Source organism: Phocoena phocoena, chromosome 20 (genome assembly GCF_963924675.1).
Source record: "Phocoena phocoena chromosome 20, mPhoPho1.1, whole genome shotgun sequence".
Taxonomy (NCBI): Eukaryota; Metazoa; Chordata; class Mammalia; order Artiodactyla; family Phocoenidae; genus Phocoena; species Phocoena phocoena.
The window spans coordinates 41,297,932-41,323,867 of NC_089238.1; the positions used below are offsets into that span (position 1 = coordinate 41,297,932).

Sequence of the window (25,936 nt, forward strand, 5' to 3'; positions counted from 1 at the left end):
TCATGGGCCACATGGCTGCACTGGATTGGACAACTGTCCTGTGATGCTTCTAGACACTGTCATCCTGGACCCAGAAGAACCTGCTGGCTTGGTATGCCCCATGGGCTTCTTGTCCTTAGGTTTTGAAATTGGTCAATGATAAAGACAGGAACTATGAGGCAATCTACCTTTCTGACCATTCTCCACCAAACCGGCCCCAGTTGCAGACGAGGGGCTAACCTTGGTCACACTTGCTCAATAAAGGCAATTTAGGGGAGTATGCTCACAGCTGCCTTTGGTTCAGGGCATGCATGCATCTGTGAGAACATGGGAGTACATTCCTACTGTCATGGGTTGGGGATTTGCCTGACAACAGGGAGTCTTGTGCAAAGGCTGACTTGCCCGGACTGTGTAAACATGACTCCTGTCTGACCCAATCTGGCACCTATCCCAGGGATCCTCTGGAGCTAATTCTTCAAGTAGACTACACTTGTCTTTGAAGGATCCCTGACCCAGGCTTTAGTTTTCTCTATTGAAGTAAATGACCAGCTGATCTCGGGAACTTGTTGCCTCCCAGTGGCTCCAGGGGGAAGCAAGGCCCTCACACTCCAGGTGTCCTAGTACTTGCTTAGTGAACCCTGTCACCCTCCTCTCATTACTGGATGGTGACCGCATTCTTCCCCTCTGTGCTGGATACAGGCTTCTCCCAGGAAGCCTTCTGAGGGAGGGATGCCAGAGACTCCTTACAGCACTCAAGCTTCCTAGTGAAATTAATTTCTGCGAGGTCTTTGTTGTTTATCTCCTTCAATCCTTCTCCTGGTGTGCTAATCCCTTTTGCAGTGGGTACAGTTTGTGAAGCTGTCAGCCCTTTAATGTTGGCAAACTGTAAATGAGTACAGAAACAGCAGTGAGCACATTATAATGGCAGAGTGGTTTTCAATCCTTTGTTTCTATGCTTACAGGAGACTGAGATGACTAGTATTAGATCTGTAAGTTGCTGCCTGTTACTGCAGCACTGAATTGCACCTTAGTGGATAGTTAGGTTGGGAAACCAAGTCTGTTTGTTGGTTTTATAACTGCAATAGTAGGCCCCGAGTATACACACACATGGAAATTAATCACTTTGGGAGGTTTAACAACTTGTAGATAAGAAGATAAAGATGTACAAAAAATATAAAGTGAAATGGGCGCAGGTAGGATAGAAAAGTAGAGATGCTTATGGAATCTTAGAATTGGCAGGAAGAAGACATTTCCTTGTGTAATTTATCTTCCCATGTGATAATAAGTCTGTGCCACAGGGCAAGAGGGCACACCTTGAATCAAAGTTTCTGTATATTGTTTCCCTAGACCTGTGCAGTCCAGTATGGTAGCTACTAGCTACATGTAGCTAGTTAAGTTAAATAAAATTTAAAAATTCACTTGCACTAATCACATTTCAAGTGCTCAACAGCCATATGTGGCTAATGGCTACTATTGCACAGTGCAGATATAGAACCTATTCGTCACTGCAGAATAAATGCTAACTCAGTCAGAGTTAAGGCATTTGTGGTTTGGAAAGGAATAGGGAAAGAGAGTGTGCTTACAAGAGATACCAGTTTTGGTAAAAAAAAATTGGTCCTGTTGACTGTAGTTTGTTTTTGGTGAGTGCTGTGTCTAGTTAAACATTTCTCAATGGAAAGCCAAGTTTAGGATGTGCTTTACTTTTCCTCACTTGCCTTAAGTTCTTAGTGTCTGAAACTTCTCACCAACCCCTCCCCCTTTTTGGTGGGGGGTAAAGGGATCAGGGACTATGGTGGGAAAGCATATAAGATAGTCAGATTTAAAAAGTTTTAAAGGAATTACTTGCTCTCTTGTTCAAACTTAGTTTTTATTAAAGAGATTCATACATACCCTGTTCCTTGGCACCACTGCCAGAGGAAACTAGCAATCTTTACAGCCATTATCAGAGTCAGGAAGCAGGGAGGTAGAGATAGCTTTTAACTAAAACCTCTCATGGCTCAGGCAGATTCTACTTTCTTTCCTAATGGCCATTACTATCCAGTCTGTGCCGCTACAAGGGACCCACTGCAGCCCTTCTAGAGTCTCTCTATCAAAAGAAACAGCCTTTTACTGGAGGCAGGTGGCCTGGGAAAGCCCAGTCTTAGTGCTGACAAAACGGGAGACTCTCTTCCCCTTAATTGGCTTTGGCATAGGAGGAGAATGGGAATGCAGGTAAAATGTCTGGGCCAGGAAGCTTCACTTTCACAGCATCTCTCCCGCCCCCAGACTCTAAGGTCAGTTTTGATTGAGACAAAGGGGGGCCCTACAGATAGTAGAAAAGACGGACTCCCTTAGTGCAAGTTTTCACCATGGTGGAATGGTGCTGTTGGATATGCTTTTTCCTTCCATGTGTTAAGCTAGGAAACCCGAGAGGATGTTAACTAGTGTGGCTGACACTGCAGTCACAGAACCCTCAGGGGCTTGTGGTAGAACCTCATGGATATCACAGTATCATTAGTCTGAATCCAGGTCATGGGGGCTGTCATAGCCAAATTCCTTCTGCACATCCAAAGGGTATTTGCTCCACATCTGTGGTCCTCTGTTGTCTCCTTCTTCTTCACTGAGGCTGTTGTAATCATCAGAGACTAGAATGAGATAACAGGAATGGGCTCTAATTGTATGGTTTTCTAAATGACCACAAAAGCCCCTTCCCTTCTCAAAAAAGTCTGTTTTGTTTCCTATTATAAAATACTTGTTCAATAAAGAGAATATAGAACAATTTTTTAAAAAGCAATAAACTTCTTACCAAGTAAACCAAGTCCTATAACATTGGAGTGCTTTGTCGTTTTCCCCTCAGTATTTTTTTGTTGTTATAATAGTTGTAGTCATGTTGCAAATATAATTTTGTTCCTTGCCACTTCCCCAATAGAATATCCCATAGCTTGATTAACTGTTCCTCTATCATCAAACACCAAGAAAGTCAAAGAACTGTGGTACCAAAGCATCCTTCCTTCCTCTTCCCCCAAGTACCATGTCTGTGTTGTTGCACAGGTAAATGCAACAGTTCTTTGGTTTGTGAAAACCCTGGGCCCACTCCTACTGGCAGACCTCTCCAGCACTCTATTCAAAGTAGGAGGGAAAGGGACCATTGCTAGGCAATGAAAGAACTAAGGATCTGAACCCAGGCCTAACTGACATTATACCTCCAGCAGCCCCCCTGGGAACACTGGTCCTTGCATGTCCTACAGCTCCACCAGCTTGTGGTCAAGCTGGTGGAGCTCCAAGGGCAGAGAAGGAAAACCAGCTAAGATACACCTGTCAACCTTGCTCACACCTCAGTCCCAGATCCCATCAGTCCCTCCTCAACCAGGGCTGCTACCACCTACCTCTGGAATCTTCATCTCCGTTACTGTTCTCCTCCTCTGGGTACTCATTGCGCCAATTATTCTCACTGTTCTCATCATCTTCATCTTCATAAATGTCCTCTGGTTGTTGGTCATCATTCACCTGCACATCTCAACATAAACATGAGTATAAGTCAAAACCTCTACAGTTATGCTCTGGGGGAAGCTATCAGCAGACTAACTTGGAGAGATGTCATTTAAGGGTGATGTGTGAAAAAGAGAAAACATAGGTGTTAGTTTGCTAGAGGCTGTAGTAACCTCAGGCTATGAAAGGGAGACAGTAGCCCTACTCTACTCAGAGTCCAGTTCCAGGAACCACATTTCCCGGTTGGATGATCTGACTCTACCAGAAGGGAACGCAGCAGGGTGCGGAGGAGAGACAGCTCTGAGCAGGTGATGGCAGTGATCTTCAAACTGCTGAAGGCCAGCCAGGTAGGAGAGGGATTATATGGATTACAGGTGATGCCAAAGGTTAGAGCCAAAACCCAAGTGTGAAATGCAGAAAGGAGGGGGTACCAAGGTGTGAGACTAGTTATAGTGCAGGTGTGGGATAGGGTGCTTCTCTCATAATAAGAGGATGAGAGGTAGACCTTAACTTTTCTCATTAATAATTTTAGAATTTAATAACGTCAGGATGTTAGCTTTCTTAATCCAAGGTTTTTCACCCTTTAAGATACAATTAAAAAAAAAAAAAAAAAAAAAGCTTTTGTTTCCATAGGTCCCTTACACAAAATGGCTAAGTATTTCCATATAGCCTATGCACATTCTCTCATATACTTTATCCTTTTAAATTAATTTTTATTGGAGTATAGTTGCTTTACTCCTCTCACATACTTTAAATCATCTCTAGATTACCTGTAATACCTAATACAATGCAAATACTATGTAAATAGTTGCCAATGTGCAGCAAATTCAAATTTTGCCTTTTGTAACTTTCTGGAATTTCCCCCACCGGAATATTTTTGATCTGTGGTTGGTTGAATTTGGGGATGCAGAGCCCACGGAACCTGCAAATTAAACAGGGCCAACTGCATAAACAAGACTATGTTGCAAACCTTGTAAGAGACTCATTAAGAGCAAAAATTATCAATGTAGACTGTCTTTCCCAAAATTCCTGCACTAAACCCAGGTTTCTAAAAGGCATTTAGCATAATTTTTTCCTTTTAAGCAAGGATAAGAAGAACTAAGAACAATGGCAATCAGGAGTAGAACCTAGGGAGGCAAAGCATGTGACTAGAAAATGGACTGAGGCTGCCTCATGCCCCCTGCCTCATGGGCCCCCTTACCAACTCCCACTCTTGGCTATAGGGCTGCACAGAGAGGATGTTCTCAATCCATCCTGGAGTGGCCATGTCCAAATAGTAAATGTCATACACATAGGTGTCCTTCTGTTCCTCCTGGTACCCAACTCTTGGTCCATCTTCAGATACAGTCAACCGCTCACGGATCAACTCTACAGAATTGCAGAGGATCACATCTGGGTCAGATGTCTGTAAAGAGAACAGCAGATGATACATGCATAACTTAAAACATGGATGTCCCAAGAGGAGGAACCTAAGACCTCGGTGAAGGAAGCCTCCCTGCAGTTCTCTATGTTGGATTCAAGATTCTTATCCCCATGGCCTACTAGTCTCTTCTCAGTTTAGTACTTTTTTTAAGATAGAAGCTTACAAGATAGCTTCTTGCTCTTTTGTGCTTGGCTGACATAAGAGCACACGGGAAGACTGGCCTGAGGAAGGGGAGAGCCAGCAGAGCTGGCTAGTCTTGCCCCCAGGATCTGCTTCTACAAAGCTCCTTTGGTATGATGTTCTCCCCTTGGAGATCCACAGGCTGACAGCAGCACCGCTATGGTTGACCCCCAAATGGGTCTGCATTTTCTGCGGCCTCCTATAGGGGCCTAAGGGCGATTCCTGGACCCTGGTGACTACCACCAGCCATCACCCACCACTTGGCTTGCTCACCCTGACATCCTGCTTTTAATCACAAATGAGGAGTGGCCTCCCCTATAATCCTTTTTCTGTATTTTTTTTTTGCGGTATGCGGGCCTCTCACTGTTGTGGCCTCTCCCGTTGCGGAACACAGGCTCCGGACGCACAGGCTCAGCGGCCATGGCTCACGGGCCCAGCCGCTCCGCAGCATGTGGGATCCTCCCAGACCGGGGCACGAACCTGAGTCCCCTGCACCGGCAGGCGGACTCTCAACCACTGCGCCACCAGGGAAGCCCTATAATCCTTTTTCTGATAGTTTGAGATGGATTGTCCCAGAATAGAACTTGCCCAGGTAAGATGTGCTCCAGTGGCAAGAGGCTGTGTTGTCTAGGGTAGCACAGGTCACTTTGGAAACCATAGGGACGTACTGCCAGTCACTCTCGACAGGTTCATCACGGGAAGCTCTGCAGCTCAAACCAGACACCATACAGGGGGAAGAGGGGGGTGTCCCATGGCCAGGGCAGATAAAGGGAGACCAATGTTCTCATCATTTACAGGCTACAGGGAATTCTTTCTTGCTCCAAAGTCAAAAGGAACTAGAGATGTCAGTTTTTGTGCAGACTCTTGACCAACCTCAAAGCTGCTCACAAGAAAACTTCTGGTTCCAACTCACAAGCCCCCAGCCTTCAGTTCAACAAATTATGCAGCCATTAAAATATTTACAAAAACTAGCAATACAGGGACTTCCCTGGTGGCACAGCGGTTAAGAATCCGCCTGCCAACGTAGGGGACATGGGTTCGAGCCCTGGTCTGGGAAGATCCCACATGCCGTGGAGCAACTAAGCCCGTGCGCCACAACTACTGAGCCTGCACTCTAGAGCCTGCGAGCCACAACTACTGAAGCCCGCACGCCTAGAGCTCCACAATAAGAGAAGGCACCGCAATGAGAAGCCTGTGCACCACAAGGAAGAGTAGCCACCGCTCGCTGCAACTAGAGAAAGCCCACGTGCAGCAACGAAGACCCAACGCAGCCAAAAACAAAAAATCTCTTTAGATTTTTGGACGGCTTTAGAATCCAAACAATAAAAATAGTTTTAAAATACTAGGCTCCAATCTATTTTTAGGATGCCTGATATTACTGTAAAGCCCTGTTGTTTTCCCAAAGGCTTGCATCAATTTTAAGCACAACAGTCGTACAATTTTTTTTTTTTTTTCGTACAATTTTAATCACAGCCTTGCCAGCAGAGCTACCGGCAACCCTTTTCCTGATAGTCTAGTAGGCATAAAACCTCAAGTTTGCTTTCAGTTTAAATTTATGTTCTTTAATAATTATTCTGCACAAACATTTTTGATGTGTTTACAGTTTGTATTGCATTGTTGGGAAAATCTGTGTTTATATCCTTCCTAACTTATCTACTAGGTTTTCTTATATGATTTAATGAGCTATTTAATTGACTCGATTCCACTGAACATTGGTTTGCTTTTAAAAATGTGTAACTCATGATGCAGTTGGAATTAGTTTTGGTAAAAGAGGTGGCTATGGACATCATGCCCAAATTGTTATCCACGTATACTAGGAATGTGATTAAATATCTTTTGCTTGATATATTTTGAATAAAAATTTCATTTTTAAAAAATAAATTTATTTTTTATTTTTGGCTGTGTTGGGTCTTCGTTGCTGCGTGCAGGCTTTCTCTAGTTGCGGCGAGTGGAGGCTACTCTTTGTTGGGGTGTGCGGGCTTCTCATTGCGGTGGCTTCTCTTGTTGCAGAGCACAGGCTCTAGGTGCGCAGGCTTCAGTAGTTGCAGCACATGGGCTCAGTAGTTGTGGCGCACAGGTTTAGTTGCCCCGTGGCATTTGGGATCTTCCCGGACCAGGGTTTGAACCTGTGTCCCCAGCATTGCGCACTGGCAGGCGGATTCTTAACCACTGCGCCACCAGGGAAGCCCAAGATTTCATTTTTTAAACTTCAGAAACTTAAAAGGAGATCTGAAAAATGTTTATCAAGAGGGAGCATACCTTAGATTGAGAATTTTCTATTTCTTTGGTCTTACTGCATGTAGTTGACTTTGCTTTCTGTTTTTTTTTGCAGTACGCGGGCCTCTCACTGTTGTGGCCTCTCCCGTTGCGGCGCACAGGCTCCAGACACGCAGGCTCAGCGGGCCCAGCCGCTCCGCGACATGTGGGATCTTCCCAGACCGGGCACGAACCCGTGTCCCCTGCATCGGCAGGCGGACTCTCAACCACTCCGCCACCAGGGAAGCCCGTGACTTTGCTTTTTGGAAGTGAGGTACAAAACTAACTTAGAAAATGTAATTAGTAGAAAGTAACACTGGGGGCTTCCCTGGTGGCACAGTGGTTGAGAATCCACCTGCCAATGCAGGGGAGAGGGGTTCAATCCCTGGTCCAGGAAGATCCCACATGCCGCGGAACAACTAAGCCCGTGAACCACAACTACTGAGCCTGAGCTCTAGACCCTGCGAGCCACAACTACTGAAGCCTGCGCGCCTAGAGCCCGTGCTCTGCAACAAGAGAAGCCACTGCAATGAGAAGCCCGCACACCGCAACGAAGAGTAGACCCCACTTGCCTCAACTAGAGAAAGCCCACGCACAGCAACGAAGACCCAACAGAGCCAAAGATAAACATAAAAAAAAAAAAAGTTAACACTGAATTAAATGTGAGAAGACTTGCATTCTAATCCAAAATCTGCCTCAAGCTTGGTATGCTACCCAGACCTGGTCCTTTAACCTCCCTTTGATGAGTTTTTCCATCTGCTTTAGGATTCTTTACCTTGGTCAGAATCCTCCAGTGATTCCCCATCTCTGGGTGAAAGGCAATGTATCCTTGCAACTACCTAGTTGAAAGGGTTTAGCCGGTATCCTCTCCCCAAATTCCTTACTATCTTCTCCCATCCCCCTGGGCTCCATGCACAATGACCTTGCAAACACCAGACAAATTCAGCTTCAGGGTCTTTGCACTTAGAGGTCCTCAGTGTGGAATCCCTCTGCCCAAGATATCCGCAGTGCCTTGCCATTCAAGTGTTTACTCAAAAGTCATTTTCTCGGTGAAAATGACACTGAAATGGGAGCACGCTCCCCCCGCCTCCAATAGCCCATTTCACCATCTGACATTGAATTTGTTTGATGTTTCTCTCCTCTACCTGAATGTTAGGTCCTCACTGCTGTATCCACAGAACCTAAGAACCATGCCTGGCACATAGTGGGCGCTGAGTAAATACTTGTTGAATGGATAATCTAACCTGTAAAACATGTCCATCAAGCTGGATGGATCATCCATCTCTAAAGTGAAGCCATGTGTACCCTCCTTAACTGTGTGCTAACTTTGCGTACTCTCTGTCCCGAGAAGCCCAGAGCTCGACTCCCGGCGTGTACTCACTTTGCAGGAGATCGCGGCGGCCTCTGGGTCTCCTTCCTCGTGGACCAGGTCCAACAGCTGGAAGCCTGCGTCCTCGGCGGCTTCTGGGCTTCCCGGCGCGTCCTCGGACCCCAAGCCGCCCGAAGGAATTCCCGAGGATCGGCGGCTAGAGACTACCCTGTAGCGGCCGTTCTGCTGGATCTCCCGAGCCGACGCACGGAGATGACGGCGGATACGCTGCTGGCTGCCCTGGGACGGGCGCAGGGCGGCTCGCACGAGCGGCTGTACTGGCTCCTCCTGCGGGGAGTGGGGAGGGGGAAAAAGCGGGGGTGTGGGGCGGCATAAGCAGGGGTTCGTGAAAGGGTTAGGGAAAATGATGCGCCCCAGCTGCGCCCTAAGATCCCTTTCACACTGGCTCCCTCCCGGCCCTATACCTGGGAGCGCACGGTGGCCACCAACTGGAAGACATTATTTTCTGCTGCTCTCTCCAGATCCTCCGGAGGTGTCTTTTGGGCTCCCGACTCAACTGCGCTGGAGCAAAGGCGTTTACAAGCAAGGACAAGCGCCTCAGCGGGCTCCGCACTGCGTTTCCGCTTCACGCGGAGGACCGCTGTCATGCCGGCCTCCATAGCAGCTATCGTGGAGCACTATGGGAATGCGCGGGGTGCGACGGAAGAGCTTTCCAGTTCTGCTTCCGGGCCCCACCCCCGGCCCGCTCAGCGGGCCGAGGGAAGTCCCGCCTTTGCGCGCCTGCCGCGGCAAGATGGCGGTGGCGGTGGAAGTGAGTGGCGAGGTTCTCACGGCCGGTGAGGCGCCGGGCTGGTTGGGAAGGTGGGGTCGCGGTTGAAGGGTCGGGTGCAGCCAGCATCCTGTGCTCAGCACAAGGCTTCGGCGGAGGAATGTGGCATGGTCGTACTCGGACACTGGGGTACGCATCTCTTCGGGACGCTGGAGGAACTTTCTAGAATCCGTATGGGGCTGCCCAGAGCTCCCGGGCCGGCGGTAGTGCGGGGTTCTAGGCGGTCCCTGGCTCTGCCATCCAGTCGGGTCATTGCTTCTAGCTGGGCCTGTGACTGAGCACCTCCGCCGGGACCTGGATCATAGTACTTGGTGCCTCCCTTCAGCGATAGAGACCCGCGTCGCAATCTTAACGGAGATTCAGCCATCGCGCCCCGACTGGGCCACGGTTCCCTGGCTCACTGGTATTTCCCAGTCACAGTATTCTCAGTAGTTGGAAACCAGTCTATCTACCACACACTGGCCAGAACGGCCCTGTAAAAGCGTACATCCAACGTAGATATTCTTTTGCTTAAAACCCTTGAGTGGCTCCCAGTGCATTTAGAACAAAGTCCAAACACCTTTCCGCAGCCGACATTGCAGAAGCCCACCCCTAGTCGCCCATCATTTCTTCTGCTCAGAGTGCTTCAGTCACTCAGGCTTTTGTCACTCTGCACCTAGTTCTTTACATCTTAGGACCTTTTCTTGGAAAAGTTGGGGTAAGGATTCCTGAAATATGAGCATTGCACTTTCACAGCTTTTAACCTGGGTTATTCTGTAGGCCTCAACTTAGATGCTCTTTTCCTCAGAGAGTCTTTCCATAACTTTGTTATTCTCTTTCATAGTGTCCTGTATATTTCCTTTCTTGCCCTCAGGTAGTCTTTAATCGTATATTTATATTTACTCTCTTTCCCCCATTAGGGTCTGTAAATTCTTGGAGGACAAGGACCTCTTCTGTATTGTTTGTGATAGTTCTCTAGTCCTAATACAGTGCCTGGCATACAGAAGGTGCCTAGTAAATTTTGAATAAATGAACCAGACGTCTGCTCTGAAATCTGACTAGTAAAGCAATTAGGGCTTGGCATGGTGATTTCCATTAACCCTGTGAGTTCACAGCTCTTGTAGAATGAGGAGGAGGTTAGAGTATCCTGAGTCTGGAGTATGGGCTCCTTCTTGGAGAGGACAAGTCCTAATAATACGAAGAGATTCATCCATAGAAGATGTTTAGTGTTCACCCAGAGAGGTTACAGGACATGGTTCCTGTCCTCAAGCATTTATTTAGACTTATATGAAACCAGTGACTTCTCTACAGATCTGAAAAGACACTGTGGTCCTAGTTACAGCCTCTGCAACATCACAGGTGAAAAGGGAATTCCATAAATTACAGTTCTTTACTCCACCTTTAAGTGACTTTATGGTTGATTCCACATGGACCACAGGATAAGGGTTTCAGGACTCTTCACAACATGGACCCCACCAACATGTTTGACCCCTTGTTCAGCTAAACGGATTAGTTCACTGTGCATGATTGTCTAAGCCTTTCTAATCTGGTGAAGTGCTTTTTCCCTCTTCTCACCCACCTAAATCCTACCCATCTTTTTTTGTTTTGTTTTGTTTTGTTTTGTTTTTTTTCGATATGCGGGCCTCTCACTGCCGTGGCCTCTCCCATTGCGGAGCACAGGCTCCGGACGCGCAGGCTCAGCGGCCATTGCTCACGGGCCCAGCCGCTCCGCGGCATGTGGGATCTTCCCGGACCGGGGCACAAACCCGCGGCGTCCCCTGCATCGGCAGGCGGACTCTCAACCACTGCGCCACCAGGGAAGCCCCTACCCATCTTTTAAACTTTTGTCTACTACAGCATTTGTTGGACACGGTTATCTAAAGCATATTACAAATTACGGTAGTTCTAGATACTCTGTCTTTTAATAATAAGCATTAGCAGAGATGTGCAGAGCTGATTGTAGCAGCGCTTTTCAAACTGTAGGTTGCAACCCTTTGGTGAGTTATTAAATCAATTTAGTGGATCGTGACCAGCATAAAAAATAAAAATTGCATACAGTGGACTGTATCAGAGGGTTTTGACTACAGGAAGACTAGGTTTTGTTTCGTGAAACTTTACGTGTGTGTGTATGTTGTGTCTCAGGGTAAAGCATATTTCTTACTGGAGTTGTCAGAAAGCTTGAGAGCTACTAAATTAGAGATTAGACATGCTGAAGTAGAGTTAGAGGTAGAGTTTTACTGAAGGACAAATTGACTACTTTGAGCCAGTCCAGTGACTGCCTGAGTCTTTTCAGAAAAGATTGTTCTCCATCCTCTAGTATAAGAATTCAGTGTTTGCTTAGTTTAGATAACTTCAAAAGAACGTAACTCTTGGCAGTAAAATGCCTTAGGAATGTTTAGGGTCCTGTGGAGTAGGCATTCTTTCTAAGGTTTCCTGATGATGGATCAGTGTTTATCAAGAAATGAAGGGGAGTGTGGAACACTTGCTGTTTTCTGAATGGTAAGAGGGAGGGCACTATGAGAGGCCATATCTGCCGAGAAGCACTTTCAGACTTTAAGCTTTGGTGTTTATCTCTCAGAAATAGATACCTTTGGAGAAACAGGCCATATAAGATATGCATCTGGTGACATTTATTTGAAGCCTTTGTTTTTTTTTCAGACAGAAAGGTTTTTAAAAATTGTTTTTAAAATTGAATATGGAGTGGATAAGTAAATTGTTTTTAAAATTGAATATGGAGTGGATAAGTAATCATAAAAAGTAGTGAGGCATAAAGAATGACAATATCATGGACACCTGTATTCCCACCACCCGGGTTTTTTAATTTTTAATTAAAAAATAATTTATTTACCTTGGCTGTGTTGGATCTTCGTTGCTGTGTGCGGGCTTTCTGTAGTTGCGGCGAGCGGGGGCTACTCTTCGTTGTGGTGCGCGGGCTTCTCATTGAGGTGGCTTCTCTTGCTGCAGAGCACTGGCTCTAGGCGCGTGGGCTTCGGTAGTTGTGGCACACAAGCTTAGTTGCTCCGCGGCATGTGGGATCTTCCTGGACCAGGGCTTGAACCCGTGTCCCCTGTATTGGCAGGCGGATTCTTAACCCCTGCGCCACCAGGGAAGCCCCCACCACCCAGTTTTAGAAAAATAACAATACTGTTACTTTTGAAGTCCCTTGTGTGGCCCTCGTTGATTCCATCCTTTTCCCCTCCCTCTTCGAGGTAACCACTATCCTCATTCCTGCCATGCTTTTTAGTGTGATCCCTGAAGAATATATTGTTCTATGTTGAATGGTTATAAATTTCATATGAATGGAATCATTTGTATTCTGTGATTTGCTTTTTTTTGGCTCAATGTTATATTCCTGGGATTAGCCATGTTTGCATATAGCTCTGATTTATTTGTTCAGGTGAGGTTTCTTTGTTGGCTTGAATTGCTTTTTCTTTGTATTTTTCCTTAAACTAAGTGTTTACCTTTCTGAGGCAGTATTGGTGACACTCCTTTACCACCACCCCGACGATCACTTTGTGTTCTCCTTTCCTTCTAGCCCTTTCCTTTGCATTATTTCTCTTCTTACCTGCCTTCACCTGAGGCTGTACTCAGATGCACCTGTAATGGTCATTTGACCCTATTGGAATCATTGAGGACTGCTGAAGTTCCCAGATAGCTTTCTGAGTTTTTGTCTTAATAGTATTTGATGTTATATGCTGAATATAAAACCAAGTAACTCTGCTGGAAAGATTAAAATGCTGATTAACAAATATTTTCAGTGGCTCTGACATTTTTGTCTATTTCTTGGTTTCTTTTTTTTTTTCTCTACATTTTTGGGCATTACAATTTGAAGAGATTTCTGACGATCAGACCTGTCTACAAGCAGCTGGCAAGGCTGCCTTTCTGTGCTAAAACTGAGGAGCTAATTGGCACCATGAAAGTCTTCTGTGGGCGGGCCAACCCAACCACGGGATCTGTGGAGTGGCTGGAGGAGGATGAGCATTATGATTACCACCAGGAGATCGCAAGGTAACAAGGGTTTTTCCACAGGTGGCTGCAGTTGGGTGGGGCCCTTGATCTCAAAGCAGATGCCTTGGAATCTAGTCTGAGTGGGGAATAGGCTGTCACCCAGTGCTTCTGATCAGGGCAGGTGTTGATCACCAGCAGGTCTGCTCAGCTAGGTAGGTTTGTGTGGGAGTTAGGCAAAGTTATGCCTGTGTGGAGAGTCAGACATTTTGTGGCAGCTGTACCAGAGTCCCCGAGGATCTGTCTTGTGGACCAAAGAGGACCCAAAGTTCAGTAGTAGTAGTAGTAGTAGACGAATTTATGAAGTTTAATTATTTACTTGCGTCACTGAAATGTTGGCACATTTATCATATAGTTAAATTCTCTTTAATGGAAAAAGTGGGAAAAAATGAGGTTTTTTTTTCCTTTGGAGGGCTGTTTAAAAGTATGTAAGTGAGTTACTGTTGTTTAGCAATCATTAAGTGTATATGACACCGTGCTAAGGCTGTGAATATCAAAATGACAAAGATAAGGTTCTCATCCTCAAAGAACATGCAGTTTTGTGGAATAGACAGACATATAAAAAATTATGACACCATGAGATAAAAGTCAGTGGAAATGGGCACAAAAGTACGTGGAAGCAGCAAGAACCAACTGGGCTGGGAGGGCGATATTTGAATGATTTCCCAAATCTAAAGAGAGGGAGATAGCTTTCTGAGCAGCAGGGATTATGTGCAAACTTCCAGATGAGCTAGTTTGAGGAATGGCTAGCAAGTCATTGTGGCTGGAGTGTGGTGCAAAATTAGGGCTATAATGAGAGAGGATGCTGAAAAGGTAGGCAGGGGTCATGTTGTAATTGGTGGTAGCAAAATGCAGGAAGAGGAACCTGATTGTATAAGTTCTAGTTTAGCCACTTCTTAAGCTGCTTGACTTCTTAACGTCAAGTAGCTTGACGTTAGCCAAGCTACTAAACTTCTCTGAGGATCAATGTAGTAATATATGCCTCGTATACAGTATAACAGTATATACCTCAGTATAACAATATGTATATCTCATCATATAATACCCTTTTCTTAGGGTTATTTGATGAGTGAATGAAGTACAATGTCTGGTACAGAGTAAGGGCTCAAACACATTACTTTCTTTCTAAATATTTTGGACGTTATTTTCTGAGTGATTGAGGTGTTAAATGGGGAAGAAAAAAGATTAGGTTGCATTTTGGAACATTAACCTGAGACCAGTGTGGAAAGTGGGTTGGAGGGTGTGAAAACCATATGGGCATTTGGGTGGATATTGCAACCCCAAGGCTGAGACAGTGGAGGTGGAGAGAGGAGGAAAAACTTTGAGAGAGCTTGAGTTTCATAACTCACTGGATGCAGTGATGGAAGGAGAGAGAGAAAATGAAGTAAGCACCAAGATTTCTGGTTAGAGTGACTAGGTAGATGGAACTCTTGTTCCTTGAGAAGAACACAGGAGGAATGGGTGTTGTTGGGGTGATGAAGATTAGGTATCTGGCTTTGGACATCCAGATGGAAATGCCACTGGGCAGATAAATATGGGTCTGGAGACAGTTTGCAGTTGTTAGAGTTGAAACTGGAAGAGATTGCAGGCTTTCAGAGATTGTGTAGAATGTGAGAGGTAGAGGACTGGAGAAGGAATCCTGGAATAGCTGATGAGGCAAGACAACCAGGAGGGCATGGCCAGAGAGTAGAAAGGAAGAGAACGTTTCAGGAAGAGGGAGTGTCCAGCAGGGTCAGAGAAATCCTGGATGTTAATGATGTGAGTGAGCTGGTGGTGCTTAGGAAGAGTGATGTCAGTGGAGTCAGGGGAGTGAGTGGGTGGTGAGGCAGGGAAGATGGGGGAGTGAAAATGCCCCTTAAAAGGTGGAGAGGGGCTTCCCTGGTGGCGCAGTGGTTGAGAGTCCACCTGCCGATGCAGGGGACACGGTTCGTGCCCCGGTCCGGGAAGGTCCCACATGCCGCGGAGCGGCTGGGCCCGTGAGCCACGGCTGCTGAGCCTGCGCGTCCAGAGCCTATGCTCCGCAACGGAAGAGGCCACAGTAGTGAGAGGCCCACGTACCGCAAAAAAAAAAAAAAAAAAGGTGGAGAAAAGTAGAAAGGACCAGATTTCAACTAAACACTTGCAGGTGGGTTCAAATGTTAAAAACCTTGGTATGCCATTAAAAAGAAAAGAAGCCTTTGCTTTTGGTGCAGTGTTCCTCAAAATGTAGAGTATGAAATACCTGTGCCACAGTTGCCTGAAGCACCAGTTCAAGTGCAGATTTCAGACTCCAGCTTCATCTTCTAGATCAGAAGCTCTTTGTATGTATTGTGGGAATCTGCATGTAAAATAAGCTCTTCATTAACTCTGATGTTGACCCGAAGCTGGAGGTCCTCTGTTTAATGAGAGTGCCTTAACTCTCACCTGGAATTCTCAGAAAGCATCTTTGGGCTAAGCCTGTTGAGTTCTGGGGGCTTATCCTGACCCTGCCAGAGATTTTTCAAGTTTGTGAATTACTATGATAGAAAATATGGATAAGCAGCTCTCCTCCTTGTAGTTTGGTGAATGCTTCTTCGTTGTCCCTGATGACAACCAAGGGAAAGTGCCAGGCATGATACCCTTCACATATACAGCAGGCATATACTTTCCCTTTCCCCGATTCCTCTCCCCAGTGTTACATCTGTGATCATCCCAATGTACAAATGTATGCAAGATTATGTAAAGTATTGGACACATCTGAGTTGTTCCTGAGGAAAAAATCGTATGATGTACAACATGATCAGTATGCTAGGACTACGGAATTACTGTGACAGGGCTAACTATCAGCATTTTTCGTCTGAGATTCTTTACTGAAAATAAACATCTGTCTCTGAGATTTTTTTCTGCAGTACAGGAGAATGACAGCTTATAGCTCTATTAAAATAGTTTAAAATGGGCCTGGATATTTGTTCCATCTGATAAAAGAATATATTCATATATGTAAATACTCTCATATGTTGATGTTTATCATTATTAGCAGACGTTTCTGACCTGTCTTTTTATTCTTTTAGGTCATCCTATGCTGATATGCTGCATGACAAAGACAGGGTAAGTATAGAAGGAAACTGTTACCTTGATGTGGTGTTTGAAACCTTCCATTACGAGAAGGTTAAAAACTTCCCCCAGAGGCATGATGTTAGAATGATGCAGAGAGGCAGTACGGTGCAGTGGTTGGGAAATCAGGAAGCTGGGTCCTACTTCCTGCTCTGTTATTGACTTGAGCGTGACCTTGGAGAAAACATGGGACCTCTGCAGACCTCATTTATTAGAATTTACAGTGAGTGGGCCATACTAGCTGATTTCCATGATCTCTAGATAAAAATACTTTGATTACACAGTTTTACCTCGTATAGTCAGTTTGTAATTTTAAAATAAAATCTCTAGAGGTCACTGCAGACTGTATTTTGTAAAGCATGTTCGGCTTTCACTGCAGAATTACATTTCAGCTTTTGTTCTTTGTTTCATCTGAGTTTTCTTTGTCTGTTTGAGTAAATGTTAACAGTTCTGGTCTTATGATGGCTAGCAACCCAGGATTTCCTGGTCTACCAGAGTGCTTGACTAGTCAGCCTCATCCAGATGGTTCAGAAATTGGGAGGCTTGAAGGAGAAGGATGCAGGGCCACACTTAAAAACTGAGCAGTGCACTGCAGAAAGATCAGGGAACACGGCAGGGCTCGTCATGAGGCTGTGTTGGTGGTGGTGTCTCCTTGACCCAGCCCTGGTTAACTGCTCAGCTTGCCTACTTCTTGGTAACACTATGACAGAAGGACCTCCTTCAGCACCATTAGTGTGTAGGCTCCATGGGAGGGGCTAGGTGCCTCTCTAATTTTCGTCAAATATTTGAGTGCCTTTGCTGAGCTGTTGGGGAATTACAGAATGTGGAACAAATATTGTTCCCGGCTTTTGACTAATCCTTTCTAGTTTAATGGTCTTCTTCTTGGACTCGTGGGCCTGTGAGCCTCTCTGATTTTAGTGTCATCTGCAGTGAGGGTCCTTTTTAACCCAGCTTCCAGGGGATTTGGGCAAATGGCATTGTCATCCATCTGGTCAGCCAAGCCAGATGGCGCCCATTTCCTTATCTGAGCCTGTAGTTGGTTGGTCATCAAATCCTGTGGTTCTTTCAACCCCATTGCCTGCTCAGCCGTCATTTACTGGCGTTGGTCCCTCTTCTCCTTCCTCTATACAGCAGCCCAAGGAGTCTTTCTGAAATGCCTATCTGACCATGTTACTCCTCTGTTTAAAACCCTTCAGTGGCCTGTCCCTGCTTTTGAGGTAAAATTCAACCTCCTTGGTGGAACATTCCTGACTCTTCATTATTTACCTCTAACTTCTGTTCTCCCCTCCCCGGTTCTGCACATGAGGAAATGGAGTCAGAAGTTGCTGGTTAGTGGCAGAGTCAAGGAAAACATATTTCTCTATGCTTTTGCATGGTGCCTCACATTTTGTTGTTTTATTTTTTTTTAGTAAGGTTTTATTTATTTATTTTTTTGGCTGCGTTGGGTCTTCGTTACTGCGTGCGAGCTTTCTCTACTTGCAGTGAGTGGGGGCTACTCTTTGTTGTGGTGCGCGGGCTTCTTATTGCAGTGGCTTTTCTTATTGTGGAGCACGGGCTCTAGGCGTACAGGCTCAGTAGTTGTGACATGCAGGCTCGGTAGTTGTGGCTCACAGGCTCTATAGCACAGGTTCAGTAGTTGTGGTGCACGGGTTAGTTGCCCCGTGGCATGTGGGATCTTCCTGGACCAGCGCTAGAACCCATGTCCCCTGCATTAACAGGCAGATTCCTAACCACTGTGCCACCAGGGAAGTCCCTATCTTTGTAGTTTTAATTTCCATTTTTTCTAATGGCTAATGATGTCAAACATCGTTTCATGTGCTTATTTGCTATCCGAATATCTTTTGGTGTGGTCTAGGGTTTTGAACATTAGGTAGGACTCTTGATAGATACTACCAATTGCCTTTTAAGAGGGCTCCAATAGTAGCTTTAAAGTTGGATAATTAATTTTATTTATTTTATATACAAGTTCTTATTAGTTATTTATTTTATACATATTAGTGTATACATGTCAATCCCCGTCTCCCAATTCATCCCCACGCCCACCCCCCCGCCGCTTGCCCCTCTTGGTGTCCATATGTTTGTTCTCTGCATCTGTGTCTCTGTTTCTGCCCTGCAAACCGGTTCATCTGCACCATTTTTCTAGATTCAAAGTTGGATAATTAAAAAGTGATAGCTAGGGCTTCCCTGGTGGTGCCGTGGTTGAGAGTCTGCCTGCCGATGCAGGGGACACGGGTTCGTGCCCAGGTCCGGGAGGATCCCGCGTGCTCCCGAGTGGCTGGGCCCGTGAGCCGTGGCCGCTGGGCCTGCGCGTCGGAGCCTGTGCTCCACAACAGGAGAGGCTGCAGCAGTGAGAGGTCCGCGTACAGCAAAAAAAAAAAAAAAAAAAAAAGTGATAGCTAATTTAATGAGTGTTATTAATTTGGAAAATATGCAGGCCCTGGTTTACTGTTGAGGATGCTGCTAATTAGGGTTCTCAGGTGATCAGCTCACTGAAACTCCCAGGCCAGCTCCCAGTCCCACTCTCTTTCTTGTTACCCCACAGGCACAGCTACACAAAGAAAACTGTGCCCTCCTGCTTTTTGGGGATATAGTGTATTTAATGTTCATTTTCCTAGTTCAACAATTCTAACAATTGCCATCCTGATTTTTTTAACTTTTTTTTTCCTTTCATCGTGGTAAAAAGCACATAACATAAAATGACATACTGATTTTATCCAAAGCATAAATGCAGTTACTTTAGGAGTCAAATATTTCTGTGAGGCTTATTGTGAAAAATAGCAGTCCCAGGGCTTCCCTGGTGGTGCAGTGGTTAAGAATCCGCCTGCCAATGCAGGACACAGGTTTGTGCCCTGGTCCGGGGAAGATCCCATATGCCGCGGAGCAACTAAGCCTGTGCGCCACAACTGCTGAGCCCATGAGCAACAACTACTGGAGCCTGTGCGCCTAGAGCCTGTGCTCCACAGCATGAGAAGCCGCCACAATGAGAAGCCCGCACTCTGCAACGAAGAGTAGCCCCCGCTTGCTGCAATTAGAGAAAGCCTGCGTGCAGCAGCAAAGACCCAACACAGCCAAAAAATAAATAAATAAATAATTTCTAATAAATAAATAAAATAAAATTGGGTAGACAGAATACACACACACATACAAAAACACGCTGTTTTAAAAAAAAAGAAAAAAAGGGACTTCCCTGGTGGCGCAGTGGTTAAGAACTCGCCTGCCAATGCAGGGGACACAGGTTCGAGCCCTGGTCCGGGAAGATCTCACATACCGCGGAGCAGCTAAGACCATGAGCTACAACTACTGAGCCTGCACTCTAGAGCCCACGAGCCACAACTGCTAAAGCCCGTGCGTCTAGAGCTCGTGCTCCACAACAAGAGAAGCCACTGCAATGGTAAGCCCGGGTACTACAACGAAGAGTAGCCCCCGCTCACTGCAACTAGAGAAAGCCCACGCTCAGCAACAAAGACCTAATGCAGCCAAAGAAAAATAAATAAATTTATTTATTTAAAAAAAAATAAAGAAGCAGTACCCTGGTGTATCGTCCCCCAGACAGTACCTTTTAATAGTTACCTTCAGAGGCAACCTCATTTCTTTTTTTTGAGCTGTTTTATGTTTACTTCCAGATCTAAATAACTATTATCTATTGACTTTCCACTGTGAGAGCTGAGAGTTTGGTATTCTTTCAGCTCCTCCTTCCCACTCGTTCTCCGTTTGTCCCAATATAATTTTTGCTAAATTGATATTCAGTGTTTCAGTAGGCAAGTCACTTAAATTCTTTGTGCCTCTGTTTTCTCATCTGTAAAATAGGGATAACGATAATACCTCCTTTTGAAGGGTTGTGTTGAGGTAAACACATAAATGTGCATGTTAGTTAAAATTGTATGTTGACTTTATTAGGCATGTGTAAACACTGTTCACAGTTGAGCTATGCTTTTTCTTTCTTGAATAACTTTATTAATAATTATCTTACTTTTGCTTTGTTTTCTTTCTTTTTTTCTTTACTTTTTGGCCTCGCCTTACTGCTTGCAGGATCTTAAGTTCCCCAACTAGGGATCGAACCCGCGCCCTCGGCAGTAAAAGCGTGGAGTCCTAACCACTGAACTGCCAGGGAATTCCCTTGCTTTGTTTTCTATGTACTCATCCTTTTATGCCCAAACTTTCTCCCAGTAGTATAAATTTCCTTTCTGAAGGAAAGGTCAAAGCAATCAGCTATTCTGTCAGTTTCATCTTCTTGGAGATTGTCTCTGGGATCATTTTGCTCTGCTCCAGTCTGGACTGGGTGCCTTCTAGACCTGCTGTGTATCTGTCGTCCCAGGATTCTTGTTTATTGTCTGTAGACTTCCTTCATTCCTCTTTTTTTATTGGGTCTTCCATTTCCTGCATCCCATGTATTCCTCTTTGGTTCCCTCCCTCTTTGGTGAAGCTCATCCTTCCTCACTTTCCTGTGAGAGGGTTTGTGGGAAGTAAGGTTTTTGAGACTTGGCTTGTCCAAAAACTTCTGTATTCTATCCTCACACTTAAGGCTGGATTCTAGTTTGGAAATCACTTCAGAATTTTGATATTATCACTCCATTTTCTTTTTAAGTCTAGTACTGTTTTAAAGGCTTTGATATTTTAAACTCTAGTACTATTCGTATTCTTTAAAAGAACCTTTTTGTTAAAACATAGACACACAAAACAGTATAAAATGTATATGTATAGTTTAAAGAAGAATAATAAAACAAATGCTCATAGACTCACTACTCAGCTTAGGAAATGGAACATTACTATTACTTGGAATTCCTTATGTGTTCCTTGATTGCATTTGTTTTCCTCCTTCCAGAAGTTTCCACTGTCTTGAATTTTGTATCAGTTACTCTCTTGCTTTTCTTTATAGTTTTACCACCTACTACATGTCCTTAAAATATAAATTCTTAGTTTTGCCTGTTTTTGAACTTTATACAATGGAGTCATAATGTGTTTATTCTTTGTGACTTGTCTTTTTGCTCAGCATTGTTTTTGAGATTCATCCATTTTGCATGTAGCTGTAAGTTCATTCATTTTTCACTGCTATACAGATTCCATTGTGTAAATACATCACTACTTACCCATTCTTCTGCTGATAGGCTTTGGGGTTGTTTCCAGCTTCCTTCTATTGTAAGTAGTGCTACCTGGAACATTCCAGTAACTGTACTCTGGTGCATATGCATATTTTTCTCTAGGGTGTGTATACCTGGGAATGAAATTGCTGGCCATCAGCCATCAGGTGTGTTTAGCTCTATGGGTAATGTCAGATTCTCTTCCAAACTAATAGTGCCAGTTTACATTCTCACGTCTTGTGTATTAACCAATTTTTACATCTTTGACAATCTGGTAGGATTGAACTAGTCTCTCACTATAGTTTTAATTTGCATTCCCCTGATCACTGCTGAATGTGAGCTTTTTTCATTTTTCATTGGCTATTCATGTTTCCTCTTTTATGACCTAGTAATTTGTAGGAATTCTTTATATATTCTGGGTACTAACCATTTGTCAGTTATATGTATTGCTGGTCTCTTAGTTTGTGGGGTTTTTTCCACAATACAAGTTCTTAAATTTAATGTCAAATTTATCTTATATTTTCTTTATTGACTGGTGTTTTTTGTCTCATATTTAAGAAATTCTTCCTTTTGCCAAGGGTTTAAAAGCTATTGCTGATAATACTGAATTTCAATTGTTTTTTATTTACTGATTTGGAATCCTGTAATCTTTCTCAGTTCTCTTAATTCTAATAATTATTTGTAGGTGTTTTGGGTTTTCTTCACACTCATCTCATATGTGATTAATAATAATTTTCTTTCTATCTAGATCTTATTTCATTTTTTCTTGCTCTAATGTGTTGGATAGAATCTCCAATATAATGTTCACTTCATCTGATTTTGGGTGAATTTATTTGCTAAAGATTGTTTTTAATATCCTTTAATCTCTTTTGTTTATTTACTTATTCGGTTGCATTGGGTCTTTGTTGCTGCATGTGGGCTTTCTCCAGTTGCGGCAAGTCAGGGCTACTCTTCATTGCGGTACGTGGGCTTCTCATTGCGGTGGCTTCTCTTGTTGTGGAGCACGGGCTCTAGGCGCGTGGGCTTCAGTAGTTGTGGCACTCAGGCTCTAGGGCACTAGGGCTTCAGTAGTTGTGGCACATGGGCTTAGTTGCTCTGTGGCATGTGGGATCTTCCCGAACCAGGGATCAAACCTGTGTCCCTGCATTGGCAGGCAGATTCTTAACCACTGCGTCACCAGGGAAGTACCCTCCTGGTGGACTCTTTAATCTCTGCAGCATATATACTGATATCACCACCTCATCACCCGCCCTTCATTCCCAGTTTTTGGCTACTTGTACTTCTTTTTCTTCCTTTACCATTTTTTTCTGTTTCTTTTTTGGACTGGTCTTACCAGAGGTTCTTCAAGTTTTTAATCTTTTGAAATAACTAAATTTTATCTTCATTGATTTCTGTTTTATATTTGTTTCCTAATTCATTGATTATTGTTCTTTATTATTTTTATTCATCTACTCATTTGGAGTTTATTTTGCAGCCCTCTTTCTAATTTTTTAGGTGGATGCCTGTCTCATCTTTTGTCTTTTTTTAATGCATTTCTCTCCAAATATTGCTCTAGCCATCCCATGAGTTTTGATATATAGTTTTAAAAAAATTACTCAATTCTAGATTTTTTTTTTAATGCAGACCAAGCGCAGACCTCAGGCCCAGCAGAAATCTGCATTTTTTTTGTTTGTTTGGTTTTGTTTTTTGGCCTTGCCATGCAGTTTGTGGAATCTCAGTTCCCTGACCAGGGGTTGAACCTGGGCCATGGCAGTGAAAGCCCAGAATCTTTACCACTAGGACACCAGGGAACTCCCTAGATATTTTCTAATTCCCTTTTGCTTTAGTCTTTTACTTGTGAGTTTAAAATTTCTTAGTGTTCAAAAATCTTTTTTTCTTTAGTTACATTTTTTTTTTTTTTTTTTGCGGTATGCGGGCCTCTCACTGCTGTGGCCTCTCCTGCTGCGGAGCACAGGCTCCGAATGCGCAGGCCCAGCGACCATGGCTCACGGGCCCAGCCGCTCCGCGGCATGTGGGATCCTCCCGGACCGGAGCACGAACCCGCGTCCCCTGCATCAGCAGGCGGACTCAACCACTGTGCCACCAGGGAAGCCCTTGAGTTACATTTTTGTTATTGAAATTTCTAACTTGATTGTACTGTGGTCAGAGAATATTGCCCTTTTGATACCAGTTCTGTATCAAAATATCAAAATATAGTCCTGTATTAGTTCATTTTCTACTGCATAACAAATTATCCCCAAACTTAATGGCTTCAAGAGTTATCTCACTTTTTTTTTTAATTAATTAATTTATTTTATTTTTGGCTGCTTTGTGTCTTTGTTGCTGCGCGTGGGCTTTCTCTAGTTGCGGCGAGCAGGGGCTACTCTTCACTGCGGTGCATGGGCTTATTGTGGTGGCTTGTCTTGTTGAGCACAGGCTCTAGGCATGGAGGCTTCAGTAGTTGTGGCATGCAGGCTCGATAGTTGTGACTCTTGGGCTCTCGAGCGCAGGCTCAGTAGTTGTGGCACAGCGGGCTTAGTTGCTTCATGGCATGTGGGATCTTCCCGGACCAGGGCTCGAACCTGTGTCCCCTGCATTGGCAGGCAGATTCTTAACCACTGTGCCACCAGGGAAGTCCATGTCTCACAGTTTTTGTGGGTCAGAAATCTGGACTCAGCTTAGCTTGAGTTCCCTGCCTCTGGGTCTCTTATAGGCTGTGATCAAGGTGTCAGCTGGTAGGGGAGTCATCTTAAGGCTCAACACAGGTGAATCCACTTCTAGGTGTTGGCCTCTTTTTCTTTTTTAATATTTATGTATGTATGTATGTATGTATGTCTGCGTCAGGTCTTAGTTGCGGCATGTGGGATCTTCGTTGTGGCACGTGGGCTTCTCGCTAGTTGTGGCCCGTGTGCTCGGTAGTTGCAGTGCATGGGCTTAGTTGCCCCTCAGCATGTGGGATCTTAGTTCCCTGACCAGGGATTGAACTCATGTCCCCTGCATTGGAAGGCGGATTCTTAACCACTGGACCACCAGGGAAGTCCATGTTTGGCCTCTTAATATTGCTTAGTGACTTGGCAAGGTCATCAGTGCATTTAAACAGATTTACATATATTTACCCCATCATTTTTAGTTATTTTCAACAGAAGGGTCAGGGTACTTAATCAGCCAAACTGTTATAGAGAAAAAAATGTGTCTGCTTAAGCTACTAAGGACCTGAACTAAAAATAAAGAAATGATTTTGTGAGAGGAAAATATTTTTTAGCCCAGGAAGCTGTATGAATTAGAGTCCAGTGAGGAGACCAAAAGCAATGTTACATATTTCAACAGAGGGAATTTAATAGAGGGAATTGGTTACACAGGTGTGGGAGGGCTGGGAGGCCCCAGGGTAGCCTAGTGATAGTAATTGCAGAAAGCAGTCCCCTTTCCTAGGGCTGGGGACACAAAGGGAGAAGACTGGGGTTTCCAGACCTAGATGTGTGGAGGAGAGGTCCTGTGAGGCTAGTGCTCAGATCTCTGAGAGGAATTTCTGCTTGAGTGCTGCTGCTAGCTCTGAAGAGCCCAAGGAGAGCCCTTATGTGGGAAGGAACAAGCTTTCTCCTACCTTTCAGTCACCCTCTAGTTCCCCTGTTGTCCAGTCCTAACAGCTGGAAAGAGGAGAATGTAGTTTGCAGAGCCCTAGCCCCAGCATGTCTAAGCAGAGTATAGAAGAGTGGATGTGAAGGGGAGAGACCATCGCTTAATTTAAGAGGTTGACCCAGTGCCCCTGGAGCCTCAGGAGTCCTGCCCAACTCAGCCAGTGTAAGTCACAGAGGTTATAGGGTCATGACTTACACTGCTGCTGCCAACCATGACTTCAGAACTTCACAAAGCACTTATTTATAAAACTGGTATGAAATAACAACTGTTTCTCCCTTTTTCTTAGAATATGAAATATTACCAAGGTATCCGGGCTGCTGTGAGCAGGGTGAAGGACAAAGGACAGAAGGCCTTGGTTCTTGACATTGGCACTGGCACAGGACTCTTGTCAATGATGGCGGTCACGGCTGGTGCTGACTTCTGCTATGCCATTGAGGTGAGGCACACTCTTCACATGTGTGTCCTGTGTCCTGTGTGGGAAGTTCTTTGTGTCCCTTGCACTCTGCCCATCTGTTTGTTCACAGACAGACATTCATGGAGTGTTCACTCCATGCCAAGCACAGGGTCAGGTTTGGAGAACACAGAGATGAATCAGACACAGTTCCTTCCTCCAGGAGCTCATTGTCTTCCCTGAAAACAGCGGTTCTCAGCCTTGGCTGCATGTCAGAATCACTGAGGAACTTTAAAAAAGCTAATGTCTAGTCAGTCGTTGTCATGTCCTC

General features: G+C 44.7%; 2 protein-coding genes across 4 annotated transcripts in view; one reads left to right on the forward strand and one right to left on the reverse strand.

Moving 5' to 3' along the window:
- Positions 1–2,472: 2,472 nt before the first annotated feature.
- On the reverse strand, positions 2,473–9,295 carry SLC7A6OS (solute carrier family 7 member 6 opposite strand). Its single transcript, XM_065899540.1, has 5 exons — positions 9,101–9,295; positions 8,688–8,963; positions 4,649–4,852; positions 3,345–3,465; positions 2,473–2,603 (listed from the first exon to the last, which is right to left on the reverse strand). The coding sequence occupies exons 1-5, from the start codon at positions 9,293–9,295 to the stop codon at positions 2,473–2,475; spliced, it is 927 nt and encodes a 308-aa protein (XP_065755612.1).
- Positions 9,296–9,365: 70 nt separating this feature from the next.
- Positions 9,366–25,936, forward strand: part of PRMT7 (protein arginine methyltransferase 7) — a 47,373-nt gene continuing 30,802 nt past the window's right edge. Inside the window, exons 1-4 of one of the 3 annotated variants that reach the window (XM_065898446.1) lie at positions 9,366–9,472; positions 13,279–13,452; positions 16,479–16,515; positions 25,501–25,650. In XM_065898446.1, coding sequence (XP_065754518.1) covers positions 13,358–13,452; positions 16,479–16,515; positions 25,501–25,650 — 282 coding nt within the window. In that variant the 5' untranslated portion in view covers positions 9,366–9,472; positions 13,279–13,357. Of the gene's footprint in view, positions 9,473–13,278; positions 13,453–16,478; positions 16,516–25,500; positions 25,651–25,936 lie in introns of those variants that run through there. The other 2 variants (XM_065898447.1, XM_065898445.1) reach the window with 2 other exon arrangements.

Bases quoted from the DNA above. Each gene is read 5' to 3' on its own strand.
- SLC7A6OS (XM_065899540.1), bottom strand. From the start codon at position 9,295: ATGGAGGCCGGCATGACAGCGGTCCTCCGCGTGAAGCGGAAACGCAGT. The intron at 8,964-9,100 runs GTATAGGGCCGG...CACTCCCCGCAG, and splicing joins TGGCCACCGTGCGCTCCCAG to GAGGAGCCAGTACAGCCGCT. The intron at 4,853-8,687 runs GTGAGTACACGC...TTCTCTTTACAG, and splicing joins CCGCCGCGATCTCCTGCAAA to ACATCTGACCCAGATGTGAT.